The 25,197-nt window shown below is 36.6% G+C and overlaps 2 protein-coding genes across 6 annotated transcripts; both read right to left on the bottom strand.

Moving 5' to 3' along the window:
- On the bottom strand, nucleotides 1–19,467 carry LOC135127654 (peptidoglycan-recognition protein SC2-like). Of its 2 annotated transcripts, none has more exons than XM_064054183.1 (3): nucleotides 19,279–19,467; nucleotides 19,042–19,224; nucleotides 1–623 (listed from the first exon to the last, which is right to left on the bottom strand). In XM_064054183.1, exons 1-3 carry the CDS (start codon nucleotides 19,376–19,378, stop codon nucleotides 100–102), a joined length of 807 nt encoding a protein of 268 aa, XP_063910253.1. In that variant the 5' UTR covers nucleotides 19,379–19,467; the 3' UTR covers nucleotides 1–99. The 2 variants fall into 2 exon arrangements, with proteins under 2 accessions (XP_063910253.1, XP_063910254.1); XM_064054184.1 differs by lacking the exons at nucleotides 19,042–19,224; nucleotides 19,279–19,467 and adding exons at nucleotides 7,187–7,366; nucleotides 7,421–7,623.
- Nucleotides 15,156–16,998, bottom strand: LOC135128284 (peptidoglycan-recognition protein LE-like). Of its 4 annotated transcripts, none has more exons than XM_064055186.1 (3): nucleotides 16,411–16,998; nucleotides 16,169–16,354; nucleotides 15,156–16,124 (listed from the first exon to the last, which is right to left on the bottom strand). In XM_064055186.1, exons 1-3 carry the CDS (start codon nucleotides 16,535–16,537, stop codon nucleotides 15,514–15,516), a joined length of 924 nt encoding a protein of 307 aa, XP_063911256.1. In that variant the 5' UTR covers nucleotides 16,538–16,998; the 3' UTR covers nucleotides 15,156–15,513. The 4 variants fall into 4 exon arrangements, with proteins under 4 accessions (XP_063911256.1, XP_063911257.1, XP_063911258.1 ...); XM_064055187.1 differs by having other exon boundaries at nucleotides 15,156–16,112; XM_064055188.1 differs by having other exon boundaries at nucleotides 15,156–16,109.
- Nucleotides 19,468–25,197: the final 5,730 nt, after the last annotated feature.

The following is a 25,197-nucleotide window of genomic DNA, read 5'->3' as shown; positions in this document are numbered from 1 at the left end:
AAAAGTGTTTCCGTTTATTAGTATTTATGTTACAGATTTTAAACAAGTATCTCTGAGCCACATACAAATATTTCTTAATATCAGTTCTTTCGCGCTACCTTACGGACTTTCGGCCCAATGCTCCCACGTTTTCAACTCCTCATACAACGCATCCCCCGGACTTTTCGTAGTCTGGAGTTGCCTCGGCGTCAGCAACTTGTAATCCTTCTTAATATAGCCCAGCTCCACCCCTTTTGCGATCAAAAGCTTGCAAGCTCTAATTTGTCTCTCAGGCGGTTTGTAACGATCGAAAGTCCCAATGAAGGCAATTCCGATGCTTTGGGCGTTGTACCCGGAAGTGTGCGCCCCCTCGGACTTCCAACCCCGGCCGTCGTAGGCTTCGCCGTTGCCTCCAACTAGGAAATTGTAGCCAATGTCCCACCAACCGCGACTTTCGATGTGGTAGGTTTGGATGAAGCGAACCTGGAGGACGCATTGGGCTTGAGAAGAACAGTTCTCGGTTTGTGTGTGGTGGATTATCACGTATGGCACGGAGGTGTGGAGGGGTGTGGCGGGTTCCACGGGGGGTTGTGCGGCCCACTCCAGGCGGGAAACGAGCTTGACTTTCCCGGGGAGTTTCGGCTCTAAAAAGACAGAATTTGCACTTTAATTGTTGCCCACAACAAAATCGCAATAAAGAGTTCAATAGCTTCAAAAATTCATATTTCTTTGAATCAAAACTTCGCATCTGTAAAGTAATCATCACTAGAGAGCGGATTTCTAGGTTTAATGCTTTTTGTGAAAAATGTAAGCACTTCAAAACTTTTTTATATCTGTAACTATGATACAATTTGGAGTCATATGACACATTTTTTTATGCTTATTTGCTTTTTTTTCAATTTTATGCATATTAAAACTTATATGCTTATTTAATGCTTTTTTCGACGAATATGAGTTTTAATGCATATTTTGTTAACATGCCGGCCTTGTCGGGATGACTAATACTTGTTAGTTAGGCGTATCGTATCGTATGCATTTTACCTGGACTTGACCATTGAAGTACACTTACTCAAGACCCTTTCTGTGAATAGGTTCCGCTCGTTTGGATAATAAAATTTTATTATAGGATTGGAAAAATACTATATAGATTTTATGACTTTAAATCCTTACTTCCGTTGATAACGAATTAAAGCTTTTAACCAGATGTTCTTTTTCGGCATTTTGTGGCAAGACCGTTGAAGATTTTCTAGAAAAAAGGATTATTGTACCCAACTACCTACCTTAAAATTTTTCTAATGGAAACTTTTAAGTAAATGAACCGTTTATTTCACAACCATCAGTCTATCGCATCTGTCGTAGTACAGTTTTATACGTGGTTCTCCCTTGTTACATGTTGAGTTCTTTTTGGTAATATTACTAATATTTTAAAAGAATACCGAAAGTAAAATCGACGCCGGATGAGTGGATAAGGGATTTTCCAGAATTAAAATTAGAAAACAACAAAATATTCTGCAGAGCTTGTGTGAAAACCGTAAGCCCACTAATTTTTTTTTATCTATTTTCCTTTGTTAATCCTGTATATGTACGTTGTTTTAGATTCAAAGTGATAAAAAATATAACGTGATGCAACATGTCAGAACGACTCTTCATGTAGAAAGGAAGAAAATGTTTCAAGTTTCTAAAATTAAACAGCAGACCATACATGAATCTGTTGCATCTACTTCCATAAAAGATGAGCAGTTTCAGTTTAATTTCGATTTATGTAAAATGATGATCCAGTCCAATATACCTTTAAAAAAATTGGAGAAAGGCCCTCTTCAAGAATTCCTTGAAAAACACTGCAATCGACATATTCCGGTTGAAAGTACTCTCCGAAAAAATTATGTAGGCCCAGTGTTTCAGCAAGTTTACAACGAAATTAAACATCGCATTGGAGATAATTATTTATGGTTCGCTGTCGATGAAACAACCGATAGTTGTGGAAGATGCGTGGCAAGTTTAATTGTTGGAATCTTAAATGAAAATTTCCCTAGTCGAGGGTATGTAGTAAGTTTGAAAATGTTAGATAAAACAAATGGCAATACGATTACGAGATTTGTAAATGACAGTCTTACGTCACTATTTTTGCCAAATAAAATTTTATTGATGATCTCGGATGCAGCTCGTTATATGTTGAAAGCAGGGAATAATCTAAAAATATTGTACCCCAATTTAATTCACTCTACTTGGATTGCCCACGGTTTAAACAGAGTGGCTGAAGGAATACGTTTGCAGTTTCCTACTGTTAATAAATTAGTGGCAAATGGTAAAAAGATTTTTGTTAAAGCCCCACTAAGAGTGCAACATTTTAAGGAAACATTTCCAAACATACCATTGCCCCCAGAGCCGATTATAACGAGGTGGGTAACATGGTTACAGGCCACATTTAATTATGACAAATATATCAAAGAATTTGAGGAAGTAGTTACGGAGTTTAGCGAAGATTCTTCTCTGTTGGATGTATGATTGTTACTCATACATACGTACCGAAAAAGATTGATATAAATGAAACACAAACATGTGCTGTGTAACACTGTATTTACTTGTTGTTGACGGTTCGGAGTCTATGTACAAAGTTGTTAAAATCGGAAGCGATACATTTCAGGTAGAAGAGAAAGTTGGGAACGCTTGTTGACAAGGGTTGCGGTTGGTAGGTAAAACCGAAACCCGAACATGGTCCGGCGCCTTGAAAGAACTAACTTTCAACATGACAAAGTATAACAATTGCAAATATGAAATACATAATATGTGTCTACATGACAGGTGCATACATTGACAATGAAATAGAGTACAGAACATATAGAAAAAAAAGGGTAAATTTAGACACTGCACATTTGTTTATGTCGGAAGCACACACAGCTTAGTCACTTGCAGGTTAATCACATCATGCGCGGTTCTCACTGTCACTACGCGAATGGGGCCATGTAGACCGGGATGAACAGTAATAACGCGTCCCAGTGGTCCATATAAGCGGGGGTGTGTGGTCTTCCTTAACGACCACCAAATCGTCCACCTTATGCTGTTGCGGCTGGCCTTGGTCCATTTTGGGCGATGATGAAGTTGACCCATATGTTCTGCTGTCCACCGTTTCCAAAATTGCTGCTGAGTGCGGCTGAATTGTTGCCACCTGGAGAGCCGGTTCTTTGAGACCGTGGTGACGTTATCCTCTGGAATAACAGTTAGAGGGGTTCCAACGAGGAAGTGACCGTGAATTAAAGGAGTCAGGTCATTTGGATCTTTGGACATGGCGGTTAACGGGTACGAATTCAAACACGTTTCGACTTGTATTTGCAACGTCTGCATTTCTTGCAAATTAAATAAAAATATACCAGTAACGCGCTTCAACTGACTTTTCGCAGATTTGACCATTGCCTTCCCGATAGTCCCCATATGTGGTGCGGAAGGCGGAATGAAATGAAAATTGATGTGGTTAGTTGTCAAATCATTCAGCAAATTTGTATTCGAAGCCCGTTTGGCTAAAGTGACACGTGCTTGGTAAAGCACGGGATCATCCCACCATAAAGTTTTTTCGTATCGTCTTTCTTCGGGATGAATTAAAATTTGACGGTACATCTTGCAAATGTCCGCTGTAAAGGCAAACCTATACGTTCTAAATCCAATTATTAAATAAAAAATGTCGTTTTGTACTTTTGGCCCTGTACTGAGACAAGCATTTATGCTTTTTCCGAATGATGGTTTGGCTGAGCCGTCAAATACTACGCGAATCTTATCAGTGACCCCGTCATTTTTGAAAACCGCGTGGTGAGGCAAGAGGTAATAGGGTTCGCTTTCGATTCTATGCTCTGTCAATGGACCTAGTAAACGCATATGACCCAAATTAATGTATTCTTTCATAAAATCGTGATAATTTATTTTTAACATGACATTTTTTGCGAACTTTCGTTCCAATGTGTTGAATCGTTTGAGCGCGATTTCTGTCGGATTCCCCAAGTTTGGTAAAAATTCGTTAAATGTTAATCTGACTTGAAATCGTCCGTTGGATAATTGAGTGGCATTGTTAATAAAATAGTTCTCATGTTGTATTTCAAGAGCTGTGAGCGGCTTATCATCGTTTGAATAACTTTCAAGTTTCCAGAACTTTTCAACCTGGTTTTCTAAATTGACATTATTGACCGCGCAATGTAGATTTTGACGAGTGTCACTGGTGGGGCATCCATGCAATGGCCCTCCTGCAATCCAACCTAATAAAGTTTTTTGTAATATTAAGCCATGTCCTATCGTTTGAATTTGACCTACACATAACAGTTGCCAAAATAATCCAGCTCCGATTAACAGATCGATTGGCTGTGACAAATTGAAATTAGGATCGGCAAGTTTTACCGCTTCAGGTATGTCCAGCTCATCTTTAGAAAAGGTACGGACAGGTATGTTCTTCGAAATTTTTGGGATTACCAGACAATTTAAAGCTGTTGTAAATGAGTAATGCAACGACTCGATCTGTACCTGAAACTTTTGTCTAGCGGTCGTATTTGAACATTGAGTACCTGCTACGACCACATTTGCATTTTCTGTACTTAAACCCAATTTGTTAGTGGCGGCTTCAGTAATAAAATGCGATTCTGAACCCACGTCTAACAAAGCCCGGAATTTTTGAAATTTGTTTTTACAATCCTTTATTAGAATTATTGCTGTAGAGAAAACGGCTTGTGGAAAAAGGGCGGATGAGCAATAAACTCCACTGGTACTGGGCTGGTTTTCGTTTGAATGGGAGGGTTGGTCACTATGTAAAAGTGTATTATGTTTCAATTGGCATAATTTACATGACATAGATTTACAGCTATCGGACGGATGCGATGGTTTGAGACAATTTTGACATAATTTCAACCTATCTACCTGAGACCTTCTTTCCGAAACACTGAGTTTTAAAAAGGTAACACAGTTGTAAATTAAATGAGATTTTTTACAAAAATAACAAGTGGATTGTGTACTATTGCGATTTACTGCCGCTGTAAATGTAGACACCTTTTGTGTTTTAAGTGTATTATAAAAAGGTAGCCATTCAGTATAAATTCCGCTAAACGGTTTAATAACAATCGGGAGCGACTGCACCGATGGTGACGGTGTGCTCGTAGGTGCGTTACCTTGCTGTGCAGGTGAAGATGTGTTAACGCGTTTTTGTTCAATAGCATCTTCGACATCTGCACATAAATCGTAATACGCGTTTTCAAAATAAAGTCTTGTGGTAGCTTGTTCTAAATCGGGGGTGGCGTCATCAAGAGCTTCAATCTGAGAATGGATTTTGTCAAACTGAGCCTTAATACGTACAAAATCGCGCAATCTTACTCTTAGTCGAGAAGCGGATGTACTTAGATTGTTTGTTTCAAACCACAACTTGAAACGCGATATTTCGTCGTGAATGCGATTTCTTTTTAAGAATAAAATTTGTAAATTTCCTGCATCCTCTGGTGTAGGATTTGAGTCCGAAAATGTTTCGGCATTGTCGTCACCTTCCGCGCCTGCCATGTGTGGAGCATCGAAAGTTTGCGAACGCGTCATAACCATTTGAAAAGCCGCTTAGTTGAAATACGTAAAACTGGTACAGTTCGGGCAAGGTAAATGGTACTTGCCAATGAAATTTAAATAAAATGACGTGCAATTACGGTCGAATGCGTGCTTGACCGGAAATAGATAAAGAAAAGGAATAGTTGGAACCCACTCACCGCAATAAGGCCCTCTGGCACCTGGGACGGCTAGACTGATTCGCTGCTCTCCTGTCCGGTTGGGAATTTCCAATGGCTGGATCCCGTCTCCCGATGCAGGCGTCGAAAATTGCCAAAACCGTAATAAGATCACCTGGAGCCTGGGTGAATTGACTGGATGGGCTGAATTCGCTGCTCTCCTGCTCGGTAGGGAACTCCGATGGCCGGTAGGTCACGTCTCCCGATACAGGCGTCGAAAATTACCAAAAACGTGATAAGGTCACTTGGAACCTTGGATGAAACGACTGGATGGGCTGGATTCGCTGCTCTCCTGTCCGGTAGGGAACTCCGATGGCCGGTAGATCACGTCTCCCGATACAGGCGTCGAAAAATGGCACCACCGCGTTTTATTGTTGAATTCACAGCACTGGATCACACATGTGGAGAGATCCGGCTCGAAGGACCAATGTTGGATGTATGATTGTTACTCATACATACGTACCGAAAAAGATTGATATAAATGAAACACAAACATGTGCTGTGTAACACTGTATTTACTTGTTGTTGACGGTTCGGAGTCTATGTACAAAGTTGTTAAAATCGGAAGCGATACATTTCAGGTAGAAGAGAAAGTTGGGAACGCTTGTTGACAAGGGTTGCGGTTGGTAGGTAAAACCGAAACCCGAACATTCTCAATCGATTAAAGATTGCATAAATATTTTGGAAAACAAAGATTTGCGACAAGATCTAGCTTTTCTAAGAAGCAATTATCAATTCGTATGTGAGGTAATAGAAAAGTTAGAAAAACCCAACATGTTGTTGGTAGATGCTATAAACTTAGTGAAAGAATTTAAACAACAAGCAAACGCAGTAAGGGGCGATATTGGTACTAGAGTATCTCAAAAACTTGACGAAGTGTTAAATAAAAATGCAGGTTTCGGTGTTCTTTCCGACGTTGCTCGTGTTTTACAAGGCCAGAAGGTGGAAAATTTGGAGTTAGATTCAACATTAGTTGCAAAATTCAAATTTGCGCCAACAACGAGTGTGGATGTTGAACGCACATTCTCAAATTTTAAATACATTTTAAATGATCGGCGAAAAAATTTTACAGTGGACAACTTGGAACATATTACAATCATAAATTGTTTTAAAGAAAACTGAAATACGTGTGTAAATATAAAGTCTAGGATTATTGTAATAATATTTTATCCAAAGTTCTAAGAAGTGTTCTTTGATTTGTAATATGATTATGTTTTTAATGATTTTTTGCTTAAAATAAACTTTTTTATTGAAAATGTTGTGCTTATTTAAGCGCTTATTCTTAATTTTTTGTGCTTATATATAAATCCGCTCTCTAATCATCACCGCTGGCGGACTGGACAACCTTGTAACTATTGTTGTTTTTCGTGTAGAATCTACAGCGAAAATACATTTTTTCCTGTTTGTGTTTTATTTTGTCTTGAGCAGTATAACAGCTTCAGAAAATAATAGCTTAAATTTGAACTTACTATTTCCGGAGTCGTCAACTAACATGGACTCTTCAGCTGCGACGTTTGTACTTTTTGAAGTTGTATTGCCCCTCACCGACAGAATAATTATGAATATAGTAATTAAAATCATCATTAGACCCAGGGCACATACTAACACACTAACAATATGTTTTAACCGAAAATTTGATATTCGTGTATCTAAAAAAGACAGTTATTTAAGTATGGTACAAAAATGATAATAATTGTGTTTACCTTTTAAATTTTGCCAAGTTTTAGATGTTTTACAACTTTCGCTTTCACTGTCATTGTTATTATGGGCGGTTGACGACCCCGGAACTACACCGATTGCCATTTTCTTATGTCATAAATACCAAAATTTTGATTTTTCTGCTCGCGCCTCTAAATACACTTGCTTGGTTTAAGAACATGAGACGAAATGCAGTCGGTGGGAAGATGGAGATGTTAACCTTGATTTTCGCTTCATTTCAGGGGGAATTACATTGTGAAATACACAATCGTGTGTCAAGTTTGCAGTTTATAATTAACACGCATTTGACTTAACACGTACTTAAAGAATGGAGGTATTTTTAGTAGAGCAATTGAACAAATGCTTTTTAAAAAAAATTTTTCCAGAGTAAGTAAACAGTGTTGTTTTTTAATTCCCGAACGTAAACTCGGGATGTATTATTTCTAATCAAAGTTCTAATTCTATTTACACTTTACAAAATAATACACTATCATACTTGTGATTTATTAATCCATCATTATTTTTCTTCACCTTAGAGATCCAAGTTTTATGAAAAAAAATCAAAATTGCTGACTGCTTCGAAATTTTGCTTTCGTTTTAACATTATCGTAAGCGTGGCAAGTCGCTAATCAAAACTTATCCCCCTTTTTCAATGTTTTAAAAGAGTTTTGACATTCCACGTTCCAATTAAATTGCACATATTTCTTGCTTAATCTATTTTTTGGCGATGTTATGCAACATTTCGTAAAGTTTTATTTTTGTAAAGTTTTTCTTTTCTTCGTTCCCTATTTTTTGTCAAAACAATAGGATAGTACTTCAAACATGTTTCGTTCCGTGCTTCCTTGTACAGAAATATAGACTTTGCGGATAAGCTTTGCCCCCCGGTCTCACTACGAATAAAAAAATTCATCACAAATGAGATGGGGTGGGCGAGTGGGGCTTATGCATCTCATCAATAAAATCCGTATATTTCTACAAAAATTTCCATTTTAAACATGTCTTAAGTTTGTTGTTGCGAAAAAATGATTATACGTATGTTAAGGAAAAAAAGCCCCCCATTTCTATTGTGGTGAATTTTTTTATTAGTCGCTAGCATGGGGTCGGAGCTTATTTGCAAAATTCTTATTTCTCTACAAGAAATAACGATGTGGATATATTAAGAAAAGAAAAGAAGCGAGTGGTTAGATAATACTACTTATTAACTTTAAATATGTTCTTTCTGAGATATTCTTAGTAATCAGAGACACCCTATACACTATACCACTAGACTGGTAAATGTGACTAGTCTATTTTATTATTTCATATTTTTTTCTGAGCTCCTGACGAAAAATTTTGCGCAAGTTTTCCTTGAGTTTTGATACCAACGATTTTCATTTTATTCCACTTCGTAATACCATTAACCACTCAGCAAGATTATTAGGAAAAAGCATGCAAACAAAACAAAAAAAACGAAATCTTTAAATACACTGTATTCTAAATGGGGACAGTTTCGAAACCTCTGTGAAGAGTACAAATTTTGTTTGTTTTGGGATTAATTGTGTTATCAATCAGGGATTCAACAATTTCGGTTGGCGAGGCCCAAGCGATATTAAGTGGTCGTGTTCAACTATGTGATTTCTTACTAAAATGGCATTTTCAAAAACTTCTTACTAAGTAATTGGACCGTAACTACTTCGGCCTTTTTTAAAAAACAGCTAATCTTATTCTGTATGACTGTAATTAAATCAGTGCTATCGATTAAAAACGTTGAGGAAATTGAGACCTCATCATTTGTTACTTTTGCCAAAATACCACATTCACAGCACTCTAATTTTGATATTTTACATTTTTTACGTCCGCAGAGTAAGTTAAGGAAGTATAGTAATCGAGTTTGCTAAACCGATTGTTGCCAAATTTTGTATGTATGTTAGAAATATCATGTAGATGGTTAAATGCTAATCAAAATTTTGCTAATCATCTCCACCAACAATTTGATGTCATTTTAAAGAATTTGATGTTTATTTGATTTAGCTGTTATACAACAATATAGTCGTATTAGTGTGGTGTATGAATCCACTTTGAGTTTTTCCCTAAACGTCGAAATATTTGCAAAAACATGATGCACGGTGTAAGAACAGTTTACCATTAGCGTAAGGCAACCCGGTGGTAGTCTAGTGGTTACAAGCCAAGAAGGCGGGCCGGACATCGCGGGTTCGATTCCAAACTTGCCTCTTGGTTTTTTATTTTTTTTTCCTATTTTTCTCTCGCATTGTGTATTACCTACATTTATGACAAAAAAAAAAGATGAAATTACCTCACTTTCTCCAAAAGGCTCATCTATATTTAAATGTAGAGTTCTACCATTTCAACAGTACCTACTAAAATTTTATTGGTATTTCAAAGTTAACAATCAAGGTTGGACCCACAAAACCATAAATCACAAATTCCTTGGAACCTTGCATGTTTCTAGCCCACTGTACACTGACGGCACGCTCCTTTTATTGGCCCTGCATTTTCCGACAATCCCTCACAGTAGCGGTTGTAAAATTTTACAACGTACTGTTGTAATGTTGGAAGATTAAAACCTTCCCGGAGCCTCAAATCTCTTTTTGTTTAATGTGAAACCTTCTCGGGGGTCCTAACTGTCTTTTTTAAAAATGTAAAACCCCCTTGGGGGCCCCAAGAGTCTTTTTTTTAAGAATGTGAAACCTTCTCAGGGGTTCCAACTGTCTTTTTATAAGAATGTAAAACCTTTTCGGGGCCCCCAAATGTATTTTTCTTTTAAGAATGTGGAACTTTCTCGGGAGTCCCAACTGTCTTTTTTTAAAAATGTCTAACCTTCTCTGGGGTCTCAACTGTTTTTTTTTAATGATTAACCTTCTCGGGGGTCTCAACTGTCTTTTTTAAAAATGTAAAGTCTTCTTGGTGGTCCCAAATGTTTCTTTTTTGTGAAACCTACTCGGTAGTTCCAACTGTCTTTTTTTAAGTATGTGAAATCTTCTCGAGGGTCTCAACACTCACAACTGTCTTTTCAAAAATTTATAACCTTCTCGGGGGACCCAACTGTCTCTTTTAAAAATGTAATACCTCCTCGGAGGCGCCAAATGCCATTTTTAAGAATACGAAACCTTCTCGGGGGTCCCAACTGTGTTTTTCAAAAATGGAAAACCTTCTCGGAAACGCCAACTTCCTCTTGGGGGTCTAACTGTCTTTTTTTTTAATGTGAAACTTTCTCGGGGGTCCCAACTGTGTTTTTTTAAATGTCTAACCTTCTCGGGGGTCTCAACTGTTTTTTTTAATGCACAACCTTCCCGGGGTCCCAAATGGTTTTTTTTAATGTGAAACCTACTCGGGGGTCCCAAGTGTCTTTTTTTAAGAACGTTAAACCTTCTCCGAGCTGTAGGGTAGTTTAATTTACTGTTTGCTTTATTTTATATAAAGTGAATTATATATTTTTATTTCCTGAGTGTGAGCTAAACAAATCCTGGCTAATTCTAAGTTTTTCGACGTTTTACAACCGGTTTGAAACTCATATTTTTAAAAAATCTTAGAAAGTTTCATATTTCATGTTGGTGATTTCGGACAAACGGCAGAAATTTTTGAAGAAATAGAACCGAAAACAACTTCTGGGCGTAAAAATCCGCAAAAAAATCTCTTAAGTAATTTTCTCAGGTGGTCGTACAAAATTTAATTTTTTAGATAAATTGTCAAAAAAAACAAGAAAATATTCTGGAAAATAAACTCATTATTATTATTATTATTATTATTATTATTATTTGTATCTCGACGTGCTGATTCGAAAAATGTACCGTGTATATAATAATATCGAAATATTAACTTCGACAATTCCAGTTTTTTAAAAATCGTAGAAAATGTCATATTCATGTTTGCGATTTTGGAAAAATGGTAGCAATTTTCAAAGAAATGGAATCTAAAACAACTTTTGGAAAAAGTCGAAACTTTTGACATTTATTGTTGAAAATTGGAACTTTTGGAAAAATATACTAAAAATCCACACAAAATCTGCGATCTAGATCTAAATTTCAGGTTCCGGTTCAAGATTTTCGAAATATGATTAAGTTTGATATTAAATTTTTTTAAAATTTTAAAATTTGACATGGTAGAAACTCTTTATGAAATTAACCCGACAAAACTTTAGTAAGGTTAAAATTGTCAAAAAAATTTCCAGGCAATTTTCAAAGGTGGTTGAAAACTGATCAACATTTTCATAAAGGGTGTATTGAAAAATTGAGCTTTTTGGAAAAGTTGCAGAGAAATTCATAACATCCATTTTTTAAAACTATAGCGTGTCTATGGTCTCTACACAACCTTCCCGGGGTCCCAAATGGTTTTTTTTAATGTGAAACCTACTCGGGGGTCCCAAGTGTCTTTTTTTAAGAACGTTAAACCTTCTCCGAGCTGTCTTTTAAAAATGTAAAGTTTTCTCGGGGGTCTGAAATCTTTTTATTTTAATGTGAAACCCAACTGTCTTTTTTTCAGAATCTCAACCTTTCCCGGGGGTCCCAACTGCCTTTTTTAAAAATGTAAAACCTTCTCGGAAACGTCAAATGTCTTTTTTTTTAATGTGAAACTTTCTCGGGGGTCCCAACTGTCTTTCTTAAAAATGTAAACCTTCTCGGAGGCCTCAGATCCTTTTTTTTTTAATGTGAAACCTTCTCGGGGGTCCCAACTGTGTTTTTTTTAAATGTCTAAACTTCTCGGGGGTCTCAACTGTTTTTCGTTAAATGTATAACCTTCTCGGGAGTCTCAACTGTCTTTTTTTAAAAATGGAAAGTCTTCTCGGGGGTCCCAAATGTTTTTTTTTTTTTAATGCGAAACCTTCTCGGGGTCCCAACTGTCTCTTTTAAAAATGTAAAACCGTCTCGGGGACGCCAAATGACTTTTTTTTAATGTGAAACCTTCTCGGGGGTCCCAATTGTCTTTTTTAAAAATCTCAAACCTTCTCGGAGCCTCAAACCTCTTTTTTTTATTGTGAAACCTTCTCGGGGGTTCAAACTGTCTTTTTTAAAAATTTAAAACCTTCTCGGGGCCTCAAATCTCTTTTTTCTAATGTGAAACCTTCTCGGGGGTTCCAACTGTGTGTTTTTAAAAATGTAACACCTTCTCGGGGGTCCTAACTGTCTTTTTTTATGTAAAACTTTCTAGAGTTTCCCAACTGCCTTTTTTAAAAATGTAAAACCTCGGGAACGCGAAATGTCTTTTTTTTTATTGTGAAACCTTCTCGGGGGTCCCAACTGTCTTTTTTAAAAATGTAAAACCTTCCCGGGGGCCTCAAATCTCTTTTCTTAATGTGAAACCTTCCCGGGGGTCCCGATTGTGTTTTTAAAAATGTAAAACCTTCTCGGGGGTCCCAAATGTTTTTTTTTATGTAGAACTTTCTCGGGGGTCCCAACTGCCTTTTTTAAAAATGTAAAACCTTCTCAATGTCTTTTTTTATTTTGAAATCCTCCCGTGGGTCCCAACTGTCTTTTTTAAAAATGTAAAACCTTCTCGGGGGCCTCAAATCTCTTTTTTTTAATATGAAACCTTCTCGGGGGTCCCAACTGTCTTTTTTAAAAATGTTAAACCTTCTCGGGAACGCCAAATCTCTTTTTGTTTTAATGTGAAACTTTCTCGGAGGTCCCAAGTGACTTTTCTAAAAATGTTAAAACCTTTTCGGGGGCCCCAAGTGTCTTTTTTTTAACGCGAACTCTTCTCAGGACTGCCACTGTCTTTTTTAAAAATGTCAAACCTTCTCAGAGCATCAAATCTCTTTTATTTTTAATGTGAAACCTTCTCGTGGGACCCAACTGTCTTTTTTAGAAATGTATAACCTTCTCAGAGGTTCCAACTGTCTTTTTTAAAAAATGTAAAACCTTCTCGGGGGCCCCAAATGTCTTTTTTTTTATGAAACTTTCCCGGGGATCCCAACTGCTTTTTTTTTAATGTAAAACCTTCTCGGGAATGCCAAATCTCTTTTTGTTTTAATGTGAAACCTTCTCGGGGGGTCCCAATTGTCTTTTTTAAAAATGTAAACCTTCTCGGGGGCCTCAAATCTCTTTTTTTTAATATGAAACCTTCTCGGGGGTCCCAACTGTCTTTTTAGAAATGTATAACCTTCTCGAGGGTTCCAACTATCTTTTTTAAAAATGTAAAGCCTTCTCGGCGGCCTCAAATCTTTTTTTTTTAATGTGAAAGCTTGTTGGGGGTCCCAACTGTGTTTTCTAAAAATGTAAAACCTCCTCGGGGGCTCCAAATGTATTTTTTTTATGTGAAACCTTCTCGGAGGTCCTAACTGCCTTTTTTAAAAATGTTAAAGCTTCTCGGGAACGCAAAATGTCTTTTTATTTTAAAATGAAACCTTCTCCGGGGTTCCAACTGTCTTTTTTAAAAATGTGAAACCTTCTCGAGGAAGCCTAATGTCTTTTTTTAATATGAAACCTTCTCGGGAGTCCCAAGTGGCTTTTTTAAAAATGTAAAACCTTCTCGGGGGCCCCAAGTGTCTTTTTTTTAATGCGAACTCTTCTCGGGGTCCCCACTGGCTTTTTAAAAATGTGAAACCCTCTCGGTGGTCCCAATTGTTTTTTTTTTAATGTCAAACCTTCTCGGAGCCTCAAATCTCTTTTTTTAGAAATGTATAACCTTCTCGGGGGTTCCAACTGTCTTTTTTAAAAATGTAAAACCTTCTCGGGGGCTTCAAATCTTTTTTTTTAATGTGAAAGCTTCTCGGGGGTCCCAATTGTCTTTTTTAGAAATGTACAACCTTCTCGGGGGTTCTATCTGTGTTTTTTAAAAATGTAAAACCTTCTCGGGGGCCTCAAATTTTTTTTTTTAATGTGAAAGCTTCTAGGGGCCCCAAATTTCTTTTTTTATGTGAAACCTTCTCGGGGGTCCCAACTGCCTTTTTTATAAATGTTAAACCTTCTCGGGAACGCCAAATGTCTTTTTGTTTTAAATTGAAACCTTCTCGGGGGCCTCAAATCTCTTTTTTTTTTTAATATGAAACCTTCTCGGGGGTCCCAACTGTGTTTTTTAAAAATGTAAAACCTTCTCAGGGGCCCCAAATGTCTTTTTTTTATGTGAAACCTTCTCGAGGGTCCCAACTGCCTTTTTTAAAAATGTAAAACCTTCTCGGGGGCGCCAAATGTCTTTGTTTTTAAGGTGAAACCTTCTCGGGGGTCCCAACTGTCTTTTTTAAAAATGTAAAACCTTCTGGGGGCACCAAATGTCTTTTTTTAAGAATGTGGAACCTTCTCGAGGGTCTCAATTGTCTTTTTTTAAGAAATATTAAACCTTCTCAGGGGCCCGAAATGTCTTTTTTTAAGAATGTGAAACCTTCTCGAGGTTGTCAACTGTCCTTTCTTAAAGAAGGCGAAACCTTTTCGGGGGTCCCAGGTGTCTTTTTTATTAATATTACTTCTTCTCGGGAATCCCAACTGCCTTTTTTTAGGAAGGTGAAAACTTTTTTTATATTACACTGTGGCTAATACCTTCTATACTGTACTTATTCCATAGAGGTTACCACGAAAGAGTAAAATTCCGCAAAATAAAATTTTATAATTTTTCACTGGCGAGGAATGTTCTGTGGAAATAACTTTTCACCAATATTTGTTAATTCTGTGGACATTATTCTCCCCACACCGCCCATCGATACGGCTCTGCTGGTTTGTTTTGATTTTTTATTTGTTTTTAAATTTTCAATTTTGCGTTAGTTGAAATAATGCTATAAATACGCCAGACATTAAAAAAAGTAGGTATATATTTTATAAATTTATAACTGCAACGAAATATAAATAGTAAGATTATTCACAGTAACAAAATTGTTTGTAAATGTATGTACCAGTAGACTAGTTAGATTTTATAGCCTAGTTTTTTTATGAAACACATTTTTCCGAGTAGTTCGTGGACTGACTGAGTCATAAATGTTATTGCATATTCATGCAAGGCGTGCTGATGTGTGTTGTTTATTTCCTTGGGTTTTTGTGTCCAGGCATTTTTGCTGTCGCACTCGGTAAGCGGTTGACGCTATTATAAAATATAATAAAACGATGTAAACAAATAAATTATTAAATTAGTTATAAAAAAAATCGTCGAGTCTTTCGTCCGCTTAAATCACGGTTTAGTTTGAGCTCTCGACATTTTTAAACATGTACAGCTCTTCTGGGTTGGTCCAGTGCTCCCAAGATTTCAGTTCATCATACAACGTCTTCGTTTGACTCTCCTCAGCGTGTATTTTTTGCAAGTGTGCTGCAGCTATGAGTTTATAATCTTTATTAATGTACCCTTTTTCAACTCCTTTTTTGATCAAGTTTTTGCAAGCTGTTAATTGCCGATCCGATGGTATGGTTGTGTTGAAAATCCCAGTGAAAGCAATTCGTACGCTTTCATCAGGATAACCGTATGTTTCAGGGCCCCTATTTTTCCAGCCTCGTCCTTCGTAAGCTCTGCCATCACCCCCAGAAAGAAAATTGTAGCCGATATCTTCCCAGTTTTGGTTTTCCATGTGGAAAGTCTGAATCAGTCGAACACGTTGGACACATTGTTTAGGAGTGTAACAGTTTTCAGTGCCCGTGTGAAGGATCAGTACGTAAGGAACTGGGGTTTGCAGGTGTGCTGGTGGAGCCTTGGGGGTTTCGGCCGACCATTCCTGTCGTGAGACTAGTTCGAATGATCCAGGACGAGAAGTTGTTAATCCACTGGTTTCTGATGGTGGACCTACTGAACAAAATACTAGTTTTCGCTAGCTTGTTTTCGGTGGAGTCACTCTAGCTCACCTGGTGATGTCGGGTTCGTTGACGTCTCTTTTGGGTGGAAATTCTCTATAGTACACTGGGAACTCACGTTGTTTTGACGTATTATCAAAAGGACGATCGCCACAAGTAGTAAAACCATCATCAAAATCAGAAAACATACTAATAATAGGGCAGTGTGCTTTTGCAGAAAATTTAAAATGCGAAAATCTTAAACGAAAACTATTTTTAAGTTAAAACAGGTAGGATATTTGCGTACAGTTTACCTTTTGAACGTTTAGAGTTTGTGGAAGTGGCACTGCCAGAGTTGCGCACTTCGATTTGTATTCGTTCATCATCTTGTGTGTTACCTTGTGAAAATTTTCCTATCATAGTTTTCATTTTTGGTTGCATTTTCTTTCAGTTTCACGTTTGTTAGACTTATGGTTGTACGCGATGTTGAACATAATGAGGGAATGAACACGGTCGGTTTGTAAAGAAACTTGTTTACTAGTAAAATTAGGTGGTGTTTCCACTTGTTCGCATTGATATGCAGACCTGCGTGCTGGACGTGAACTTTATACATTCTCTTTTAGTATCAAGGAATCAAAAATGAATGGCTTTGTCGGGATGACAAATACTTGTTAGTTAGCCGTATCGTATCGTATGCATTTTACCTGGACTTGACCATTGAAGTACACTTACTCAAGACCCTTTCTGCGAATAGGTTCCGGTCGTTTGGGTAATAAAATTTTATTATAGGATTGGAAAAATACTCCATACATTTTATGGCTTTAAATCCTTACTTCGCTTGATAATGAATTAAAGCTTTAACCAGATGTTCTTTTTCGGCATTTTGCGGCAAGACCGTTGAAGATTTTCTAGAAAAAAGGATTATTATACCCAACTACCTACCTTAAAATTTTTCTAATGGAAACTTTTAAGTAAATGCACCGTTTATTTCACAACCATCAGTCTATCGCATCTGTTGTAGTACAGTGTTACACGTGGTTCTTTTTGGTAATATTACTAATATTTTAAAAGAATGCCGAAAGTAAAATCGACGCCGGATGAGTGGATAAGGGACTTTCCAGAATTAAAATTAGAAAACAACAAAATATTCTGCAGAGCTTGTGTGAAAACCGTAAGCCCACTAATTTTTTTTTATCTATTTTCTTTTGTTAATCCTGTATATGTACGTTGTTTTAGATTCAAAGTGATAAAAAATCTAACGTGACGCAACATGTCAGAACGACTCTTCATGTACAACGGAAGAAAATGTTTGAAGTTTCTAAAATTAAACAGCAGACCATACATGAATCTGTTGCATCTACTTCCACAAAAGATGAGCAGTTTCAGTTTAATTTCGATTTATGTAAAATGATGATCCAGTCCAATATACCTTTAAAAAAATTGGAGAAAGGCCCTCTTCAAGAATTCCTTGAAAAACACTGCAATTGACATATTCCGGTTGAAAGTACTCTCCGAAAAAATTATGTAGGCCCAGTGTTTCAGCAAGTTTACAACGAAATTAAACATCGCATTGGAGATAATTATTCATGGTTCGCTGCCGATGACACAACCGATAGTTGTGGAAGATACGTGGCAAGTTTAATTGTTGGAATCTTAAATGAAAATTTCCCTAGTCGAGGGTATGTAGTAAGTTTGAAAATGTTAGATAAAACAAATGGCAGTACGATTACCAGATTTTTAAATGACAGTCTTACGTCACTATTTTTGCCAAATAAAATTTTATTGATGATCTCGGATGCAGCTCGTTATATGTTGAAAGCAGGGAATAATCTAAAAATATTGTACCCCAATTTAATTCACTCTACTTGCATTGCCCACGGTTTAAACAGAGTGGCTGAAGGAATACGTTTGCAGTTTCCTACTGTTAATAAATTAGTGGCAAATGGTAAAAAGATTTTTGTTAACGCCTCACTAAAAGTGCAACATTTTAAGGAAAATTTTCCAAACATACCATTGCCCCCAGAGCCGATTATAACGAGGTGGGGAACATGGTTACAGGCCACATTTTATTATGACAAATATATCAAAGAATTTGAGGAAGTAGTTACGGAGTTTAGCGAAGATTCTTCTCAATCGATTAAAGATTGCATAAATATTTTGGAAAACAAAGATTTGCGACAAGATCTAGCTTTTCTAAGAAGCAATTATCAATTCGTATGTGAGGTAATAGAAAAGTTAGAAAAACCCAACATGTTGTTGGTAGATGCCATAAACTTAGTGAAAGAATTTAAACAACAAGCAAACGCAGTAAGGGGCGATATTGGTACTAGAGTATCTCAAAAACTTGACGAAGTGTTAAATAAAAATGCAGGTTTCGGTGTTCTTTCCGACGTTGCTCGTGTTTTACAAGGCCAGAAGGTGGAAAATTTGGAGTTAGATTCAACATTAGTTGCAAAATTCAAATTTGCGCCAACAACGAGTGTGGACGTTGAACGCACATTCTCCAATTTTAAACACATTTTAAATGATCGGCGAAAAAATTTTACAGTGGACAACTTGGAACATATTACAATCATAAATTGTTTTAAAGAAAACTGAAATACGTGTGTAAATATAAAGTCTAGGATTATTGTAATAATATTTTATCCAAAGTTCTAAGAAGTGTTCTTTGATTTGTAATATGATTATGTTTTTAATGATTTTTTCCTTAAAATAAACTTTTTTATTGAAAATGTTGTGCTTATTTAAGCGCTTATTCTTAATTTTTTGTGCTTATATATAAATCCGCTCTCTAATCATCACCGCTGGCGGACTGGACAACCTTGTAACTATTGTTGTTTTTCGTGTAGAATCTACAGCGAAAATACATTTTTTCCTGTTTGTGTTTTATTTTGTCTTGAGCAGTATAACAGCTTCAGAAAATAATAGCTTAAATTTGAACTTACTATTCATTCCGGAGTCGTCAACTAACATGGAATCTTCAGCTGCGACGTTTGTACTTTTTGAAGTTGTATTGTCCCTCACCGACAGAATAATTATGAATATAGTAATTAAAATCATCATTAGACCCAGGGCACATATTAACACACTAACAATATGTTTTAACAGAAAATTTGACATTCGTGTATCTAAAAAAGACAATTATTTAAGTATGGTACAAAAATGATAATAATTGTGTTTACCTTTTAAATTTTGCCAAGTTTTAGATGGTTTACAACTTTCGCTTTCACTGTCATTGTTATTATGCGCGGTTGACGACCCCGGAACTACACCTATTGCCATTTTATTATCTCATGAATACCAAAATTTTGATTTTTCTGCTCGCGCCTCTAAATACACTTGCTTGGTTTAAGAACATGAGACGAAATGCAGTCGGTGGGAAGATGGAGATGTTAACCTTGATTTTCGCTTCATTTCAGGGGGAATTACATTGTGAAATACACAATCGTGTGTCAAGTTTGCAGTTTATAATTAACACGCATTTGACTTAACACGTACTTAAAGAATGGAGGTATTCTTAGTGGAGCAATTGAACAAATGCTTTTTAAATAAATTTCTTCCAGAGTAAGTAAACAGTGTTATTTTTTAAAGTTCTAATTCTATTTACACTTTACAAAATAATACACTGTCATACTTGCGATTTATTGATACATCATTATTTTTCTTCACCTTAGAGATCTAAGTTTTAGGAAAAAAAAATCAAAATTGCTGACTGCTTCGAAATTTTGCTTTCGTTTTAACATTGTCGTAAGCGTGGCAAGTCGCTAATCAAAACTTATCCCCCTTTTTCAATGTTTTAAAAGAGTTTTGACATTCCACGTTCCAATTAAATTGCACATATTTCTTGCTTAATCTATTTATTGGCGCTGTTATGCAAAATTTCGTAAAGTTTTATTTTTGTAAAGTTTTTCATTTCTTCGTTCCCTATTTTTTCTCAAAACAATAGGATAGTACTTCAAACATGTTTCATTCCATTCTTCCTTGTACAGAAATATAGACTTTGCGGATAAGCTTTGCCCCCCGGTCTCACTACGAATAAAAAAATTCATCACAAATGAGATGGGGTGGGTGGGTGGGGCTTATGCATCTCATCAATAAAATCCGTATGTCTCTACAAAAATTTCCATTTTAAACATGTCTTAAGTTTGTTGTTGCGAAAAAATCATTATACGTATGTTAAGGAAAAAAAGCCCCCCATTTCTATTGTGGTGAATTTTTTTATTAGTCGCTAGCGTGGGGTCGGAGCTTATTTGCAAAATTCTTATTTCTCTACAAGAAATAACGATGTGGATATATTAAGAAAAGAAAAGAAGCGAGTGGTTAAATAATACTACTTATTAACTTTAAATATGTTCTTTTTGAGATATTCTTAGTAATCAGAGACACCCTATACACTATACAACTAGACTGGTAAATGTGACTAGTCTATTTTATTATTTCATATTTTTTTCTGAGCTCCTGACGAAAAATTTTGCGCAAGTTTTGATACCAACGATTTTCATTTTATTCCACTTCGTAATACCATTAACCACTCAGCAAGATTATTAGGAAAAAGCATGCAAACAAAACAAAAAAACGGAATCTTTAAATACACTGTATTCTAAATGTGGACAGTTTCGAAACCTCTGTGAAGAGTACAAATTTTCTTTCTTTTGGGATTATCAATCAGGGATTCAACAATTTCGGTTGGTGAGGCCCAAGCGATATTAAGTGGTCGTGTTCAACTATGTGATTTCTTACTAAAATGGCATTTTCAAAAACTTCTTACTAAGTAATTGGACCGTAACTACTTCGGCCTTTTTTAAAAAACAGCTAATCTTATTCTGTATGACTGTAATTAAATCAGTGCTATCGATTAAAAACGTTGAGGAAATTGAGACCTCATCATTTGTTACTTTTGCCAAAATACCACATTCACAGCACTCTAATTTTGATATTTTACATTTTTTACGTCCGCAGAGTAAGTTAAGGAAGTATAGTAATCGAGTTTGCTAAACCGATTGTTGCCAAATTTTGTATGTATGTTAGAAATATCATGTAGATGGTTAAATGCTAATCAAAATTTTGCTAACCTACTCCACCAACAATTTGATGTCATTTTAAAGAATTTATTTTTTTTTCCTATTTTTCTCTCGCATTGTGTATTACCTACATTTATGACAAAAAAAAGATGAAATTACCTCACTTTCTCGAAAAAGCTCATCTTTATTTAAATGTAGATTTCCACCATTTGAACAGTACCTACTAAAATTTTATTGGTATTTCAAAGTTTTAACCATCAAGAGTGGACCCATTAAACCATAAATCACAAATTCCTTGGAACCCTGCATGTTTCTAGCCCATTGTACACTGGCGGCACGCTCCTTTAATTGGTCCTGCATTGTCCGACAATCCCTCACAGTAGCGGTTGTAAAATTTTACAAGGTACTGTTGTAATGTTGGAACATTAAAACTTTTCGGGGGCCCCAAATGTATTTCTTTTTAAGAATGTGAAACCGTCTTGGGGGTCCCAAATACCTTTTTTTTAATGTGAAACCTTCTCGGGGGGCACTATCTTTTTAAAAATGTAAAACCTCGGGAGCACCAAATCTCTTTTTTTTTTAATGTACAGCATTCTCGGGGGTCACACCTGTTTTTTTTTAACGTAAAACATTTTCGGGGGCACCAAATGTCTTTTTTTTAATGTGAAACCTTCTCGGGGGTTCCAACTGTCTTTTTTAAAAATGTGAAACCACTGGGAAGCTAAATGTCTTTTTTTTAATGTGAAACCTTCTCGGGGTCTCAACTGTACTTTTTTAAAAATGTCAAACCTTCTCGAGGGCCCCAAGTGTTTTTTTTTTAATGCGACACCTTCTTGGGGTCCCAACTGTCTTTTATATTGCGAATTCTTCTCGGAGTCTCAACTGTCTTTTTTAAAAATGTGAAACCTTCTCGGGAAAGCCAAATGTTTTTTTTTTTGTGAAACCTCCTCGGGGGTCCCAATTGTCTTTTTTAAAAATGTAAACCTTCTCGGGGGCCTCAGATTTCTTTTTTTTTAATGCGAAACCTTCTCGGGGGTCCCAACTGTGTTTTTTAAAAATGTAAAACCTTTTCGGGGGCCCCAAGTGTCTTTTTAGAAATGTATAACCTTCTCGGGGGTTTCAACTGTCTCTTTTTAGAATGTAAAACCTTCTCGGGGCCTCAAACCTTTTTTTTATGCGAAAGCTTCTCGGGGGTCCCAACTGTGTTTTCTAAAAATGTAAAACATTCTCGGGGGCCCCAAATGTATTTTTTTTATGTGAAACCTTCTCGGAGGTCCTAACTGCCTTTTTTAAAAATGTAAAACCTTCTCGGGAACGCTAAATGTCTTTTTGTTTTAATGTGAAACCTTCTCGAGGGGTCCCAGTGGTCTTTTTTAAAAATGTAAACCTTCTCGGGGGCCTCAAATCTCCTTTTTTTTAATATGAAACCTTCTCGGGGGTCCCAACTGTCTTTTTTAAAAATGTGAAACCACTGGGAAGCTAAATGTCTTTTTTTTAATGTGAAACCTTCTCGGGGGTCCCACGTGGCTTTTTTAAAAATGTAAAACCTTCTCGGGGACCCCAAGTGTCTTTTTTTTAATGCGAACTCTTCTCGGGACTGCCACTGTCTTTTTTAAAAATGTGAAACCTTCTCGGTGGTCCCAACTGTTTCTTTTTTTAAATGTTAAACCTTCTCAGAGCCTCAAATCTCTTTTATTTTTAATGTGAAACCTTCTCGTGGGACCGAACTGTCTTTTTTAAAAATGTGAAACCACGGGGAAGCCAAATGTCTTTTTTTTAATGTGAAACCTTCTTGGGGGTCCCAAGTGGCTTTTTTAAAAATGTAAAACCTTCTCGGGGGCCCCAAGTGTTTTTTTTTTTAATGTGAACTCTTCTCCGGACTGCCACTGTCTTTTTTTAAAATGTGAAACCTTCTCGGTGGTTCCAACTGTTTTTTTTTGAAATGTCAAACCTTCTCGGAGTCTCAAATCTCTTTTTTTTAATGTGAAACTTTCTCGGGGGACCCAACTATTTTTTTTAGAAATGTATAACCTTCTCGGAGCCTCAAATCTCTTTTTTTAGAAATGTATAACCCTCTCGGGGGTTCCAACTGTCTTTTTTAAAAATGTAAAAGCTTCTCGGGGGCTTCAAATCTTTTTTTTTAATGTGAAAGCTTCGAGGGACCCCCAAATGTTTTTTTGTTTTAATGTGAAACCTTCTCGGGGGTCCCAACTGCCTTTTTTAAAAATGTGAACCCTTCTCGGGAACGCCAAATCTCTTTTTGTTTTAATGTGAAACCTTCTCGGAGGTCCCAAGTGACTTTTCTAAAAATGTTAAAACCTTTTCAGGGGCCCCAAGTGTCTTTTTTTAACGCAAACTCTTCTCGGGACTGCCACTGTCTTTTTTAAAAATGTCAAACCTTCTAAGAGCATCAAATCTCTTTTATTTTTAATGTGAAACCTTCTCGTGGGACCCAACTGTCTTTTTTAGAAATGTATAACCTTCTCAGAGGTTCCAACTGTCTTTTTTAAAAATGTAAAACCTTCTCGGGGGCCTCAAATCTTTTTTTTTTAATGTGAAAGCCTCTCGGTAGTCTCAACTGTGTTTTTTAAAAATGTAAAACCTTCTCGGGGGCCCCAAATGTCTTTTTTTTTATGAAACCTTCCCGGGGATCCCAACTGCTTTTTTTAAAAATGTAAAACCTTCTCGGGAATGCCAAATCTCTTTTTGTTTTAATGTGAACCCTTCTCGTGGGGTCCCAATTGTCTTTTTTAAAAATGTAAACCTTCTCGGGGGCCTCAAATCTCTTTTTTTTTAATATGAAACCTTCTCGGGGGTCCCAACTGTCTTTTTAGAAATGTATAACCTTCTCGCGGGTTCCAACTATCTTTTTTAAAAATGCAGAGCCTTCTCGGCGGCCTCAAATCTTTTTTTTTTAATGTGAAAGCTTGTTGGGGGTCCCAACTGTGTTTTCTAAAAATGTAAAACCTCCTCGGGGGCCCCAAATGTATTTTTTTTATGTGAAACCTTCTCGGAGGTCCTAACTGCCTTTTTTAAAAATGTTAAAGCTTCTCGGGAACGCAAAATGTCTTTTTATTTTAAAATGAAACCTTCTCGGGTGTCCCAACTGTCTTTTTTAAAAATGTGAAACCTTCTCGAGGAAGCCTAATGTCTTTTTTTTAATATGAAACCTTCTCGGGGGTCCCAAGTGGCTTTTTTAAAAATGTCAAACCTTCTCGGGGGTCCCAAGTGTCTTTTTTTTTAATGCGAACTCTTCTCGGGGTCCCCACTGGCTTTCTAAAAATGTGAAACCCTCTCGGTGGTCCCAATTGTTTTTTTTTTAATGTCAAACCTTCTCGGAGCCTCAAATCTCTTTTTTTAGAAATGTATAACCTTCTCGGGGGTTCCAACTGTCTTTTATAAAAATGTAAAACCTTCTCGGGGGCTTCAAATCTTTTTTTTTAATGTGAAAGCTTCTCGGGGGTCCCAATTGTCTTTTTTAGAAATGTACAACCTTCTCGGGGGTTCTAACTGTGTTTTTTAAAAATGTAAAACCTTCTCGGGGGCCTCAAATTTTTTTTTTAATGTGAAAGCTTCTAGGGGCCCCAAATTTCTTTTTTTTTTATGTGAAACCTTCTAGGGGGTCCCAACTGCCTTTTTTATAAATGTTAAACCTTCTCGGGAACGCCAAATGTCTTTTTGTTTTAAATTGAAACCTTCTCGGGGGCCTCAAATCTCTTTTTTTTTAATATGAAACCTTCTCGGGGGTCCCAACTGTGTTTTTTAAAAATGTAAAACCTCTCAGGGGCCCCAAATGTCTTTGTTTTAAGTGAAACCTTCTCGAGGGTCCCAACTGCCTTTTTTAAAAATGTAAAATCTTCTCGGGGGCAGCAAATGTCTTTGTTTTTAATGTGAAACCTTCTCGGGGGTCCCACCTGTCTTTTTTAAAAATGTAAAACCTTCTGAGGGCACCAAATGTCTTTTTTTAAGAATGTGGAACCTTCTCGAGGGTCTCAATTGCCTTTTTTTAAGAATATGAAACCTTCTCAGGGGCCTGAAATGTCTTTTTTTAAGAATGTGAAACCTTCTCGGGGTTGTCAA

This window comes from Zophobas morio, unplaced genomic scaffold, assembly GCF_036711695.1.
Source record: "Zophobas morio isolate AGI-343-1 ecotype UQ-CSIRO unplaced genomic scaffold, CSIRO_AGI_Zmor_V1 ptg000012l, whole genome shotgun sequence".
In the NCBI taxonomy this organism is placed as follows: domain Eukaryota; kingdom Metazoa; phylum Arthropoda; class Insecta; order Coleoptera; family Tenebrionidae; genus Zophobas; species Zophobas morio.
This window is presented reverse-complemented; position numbering and strand designations above follow the sequence as displayed.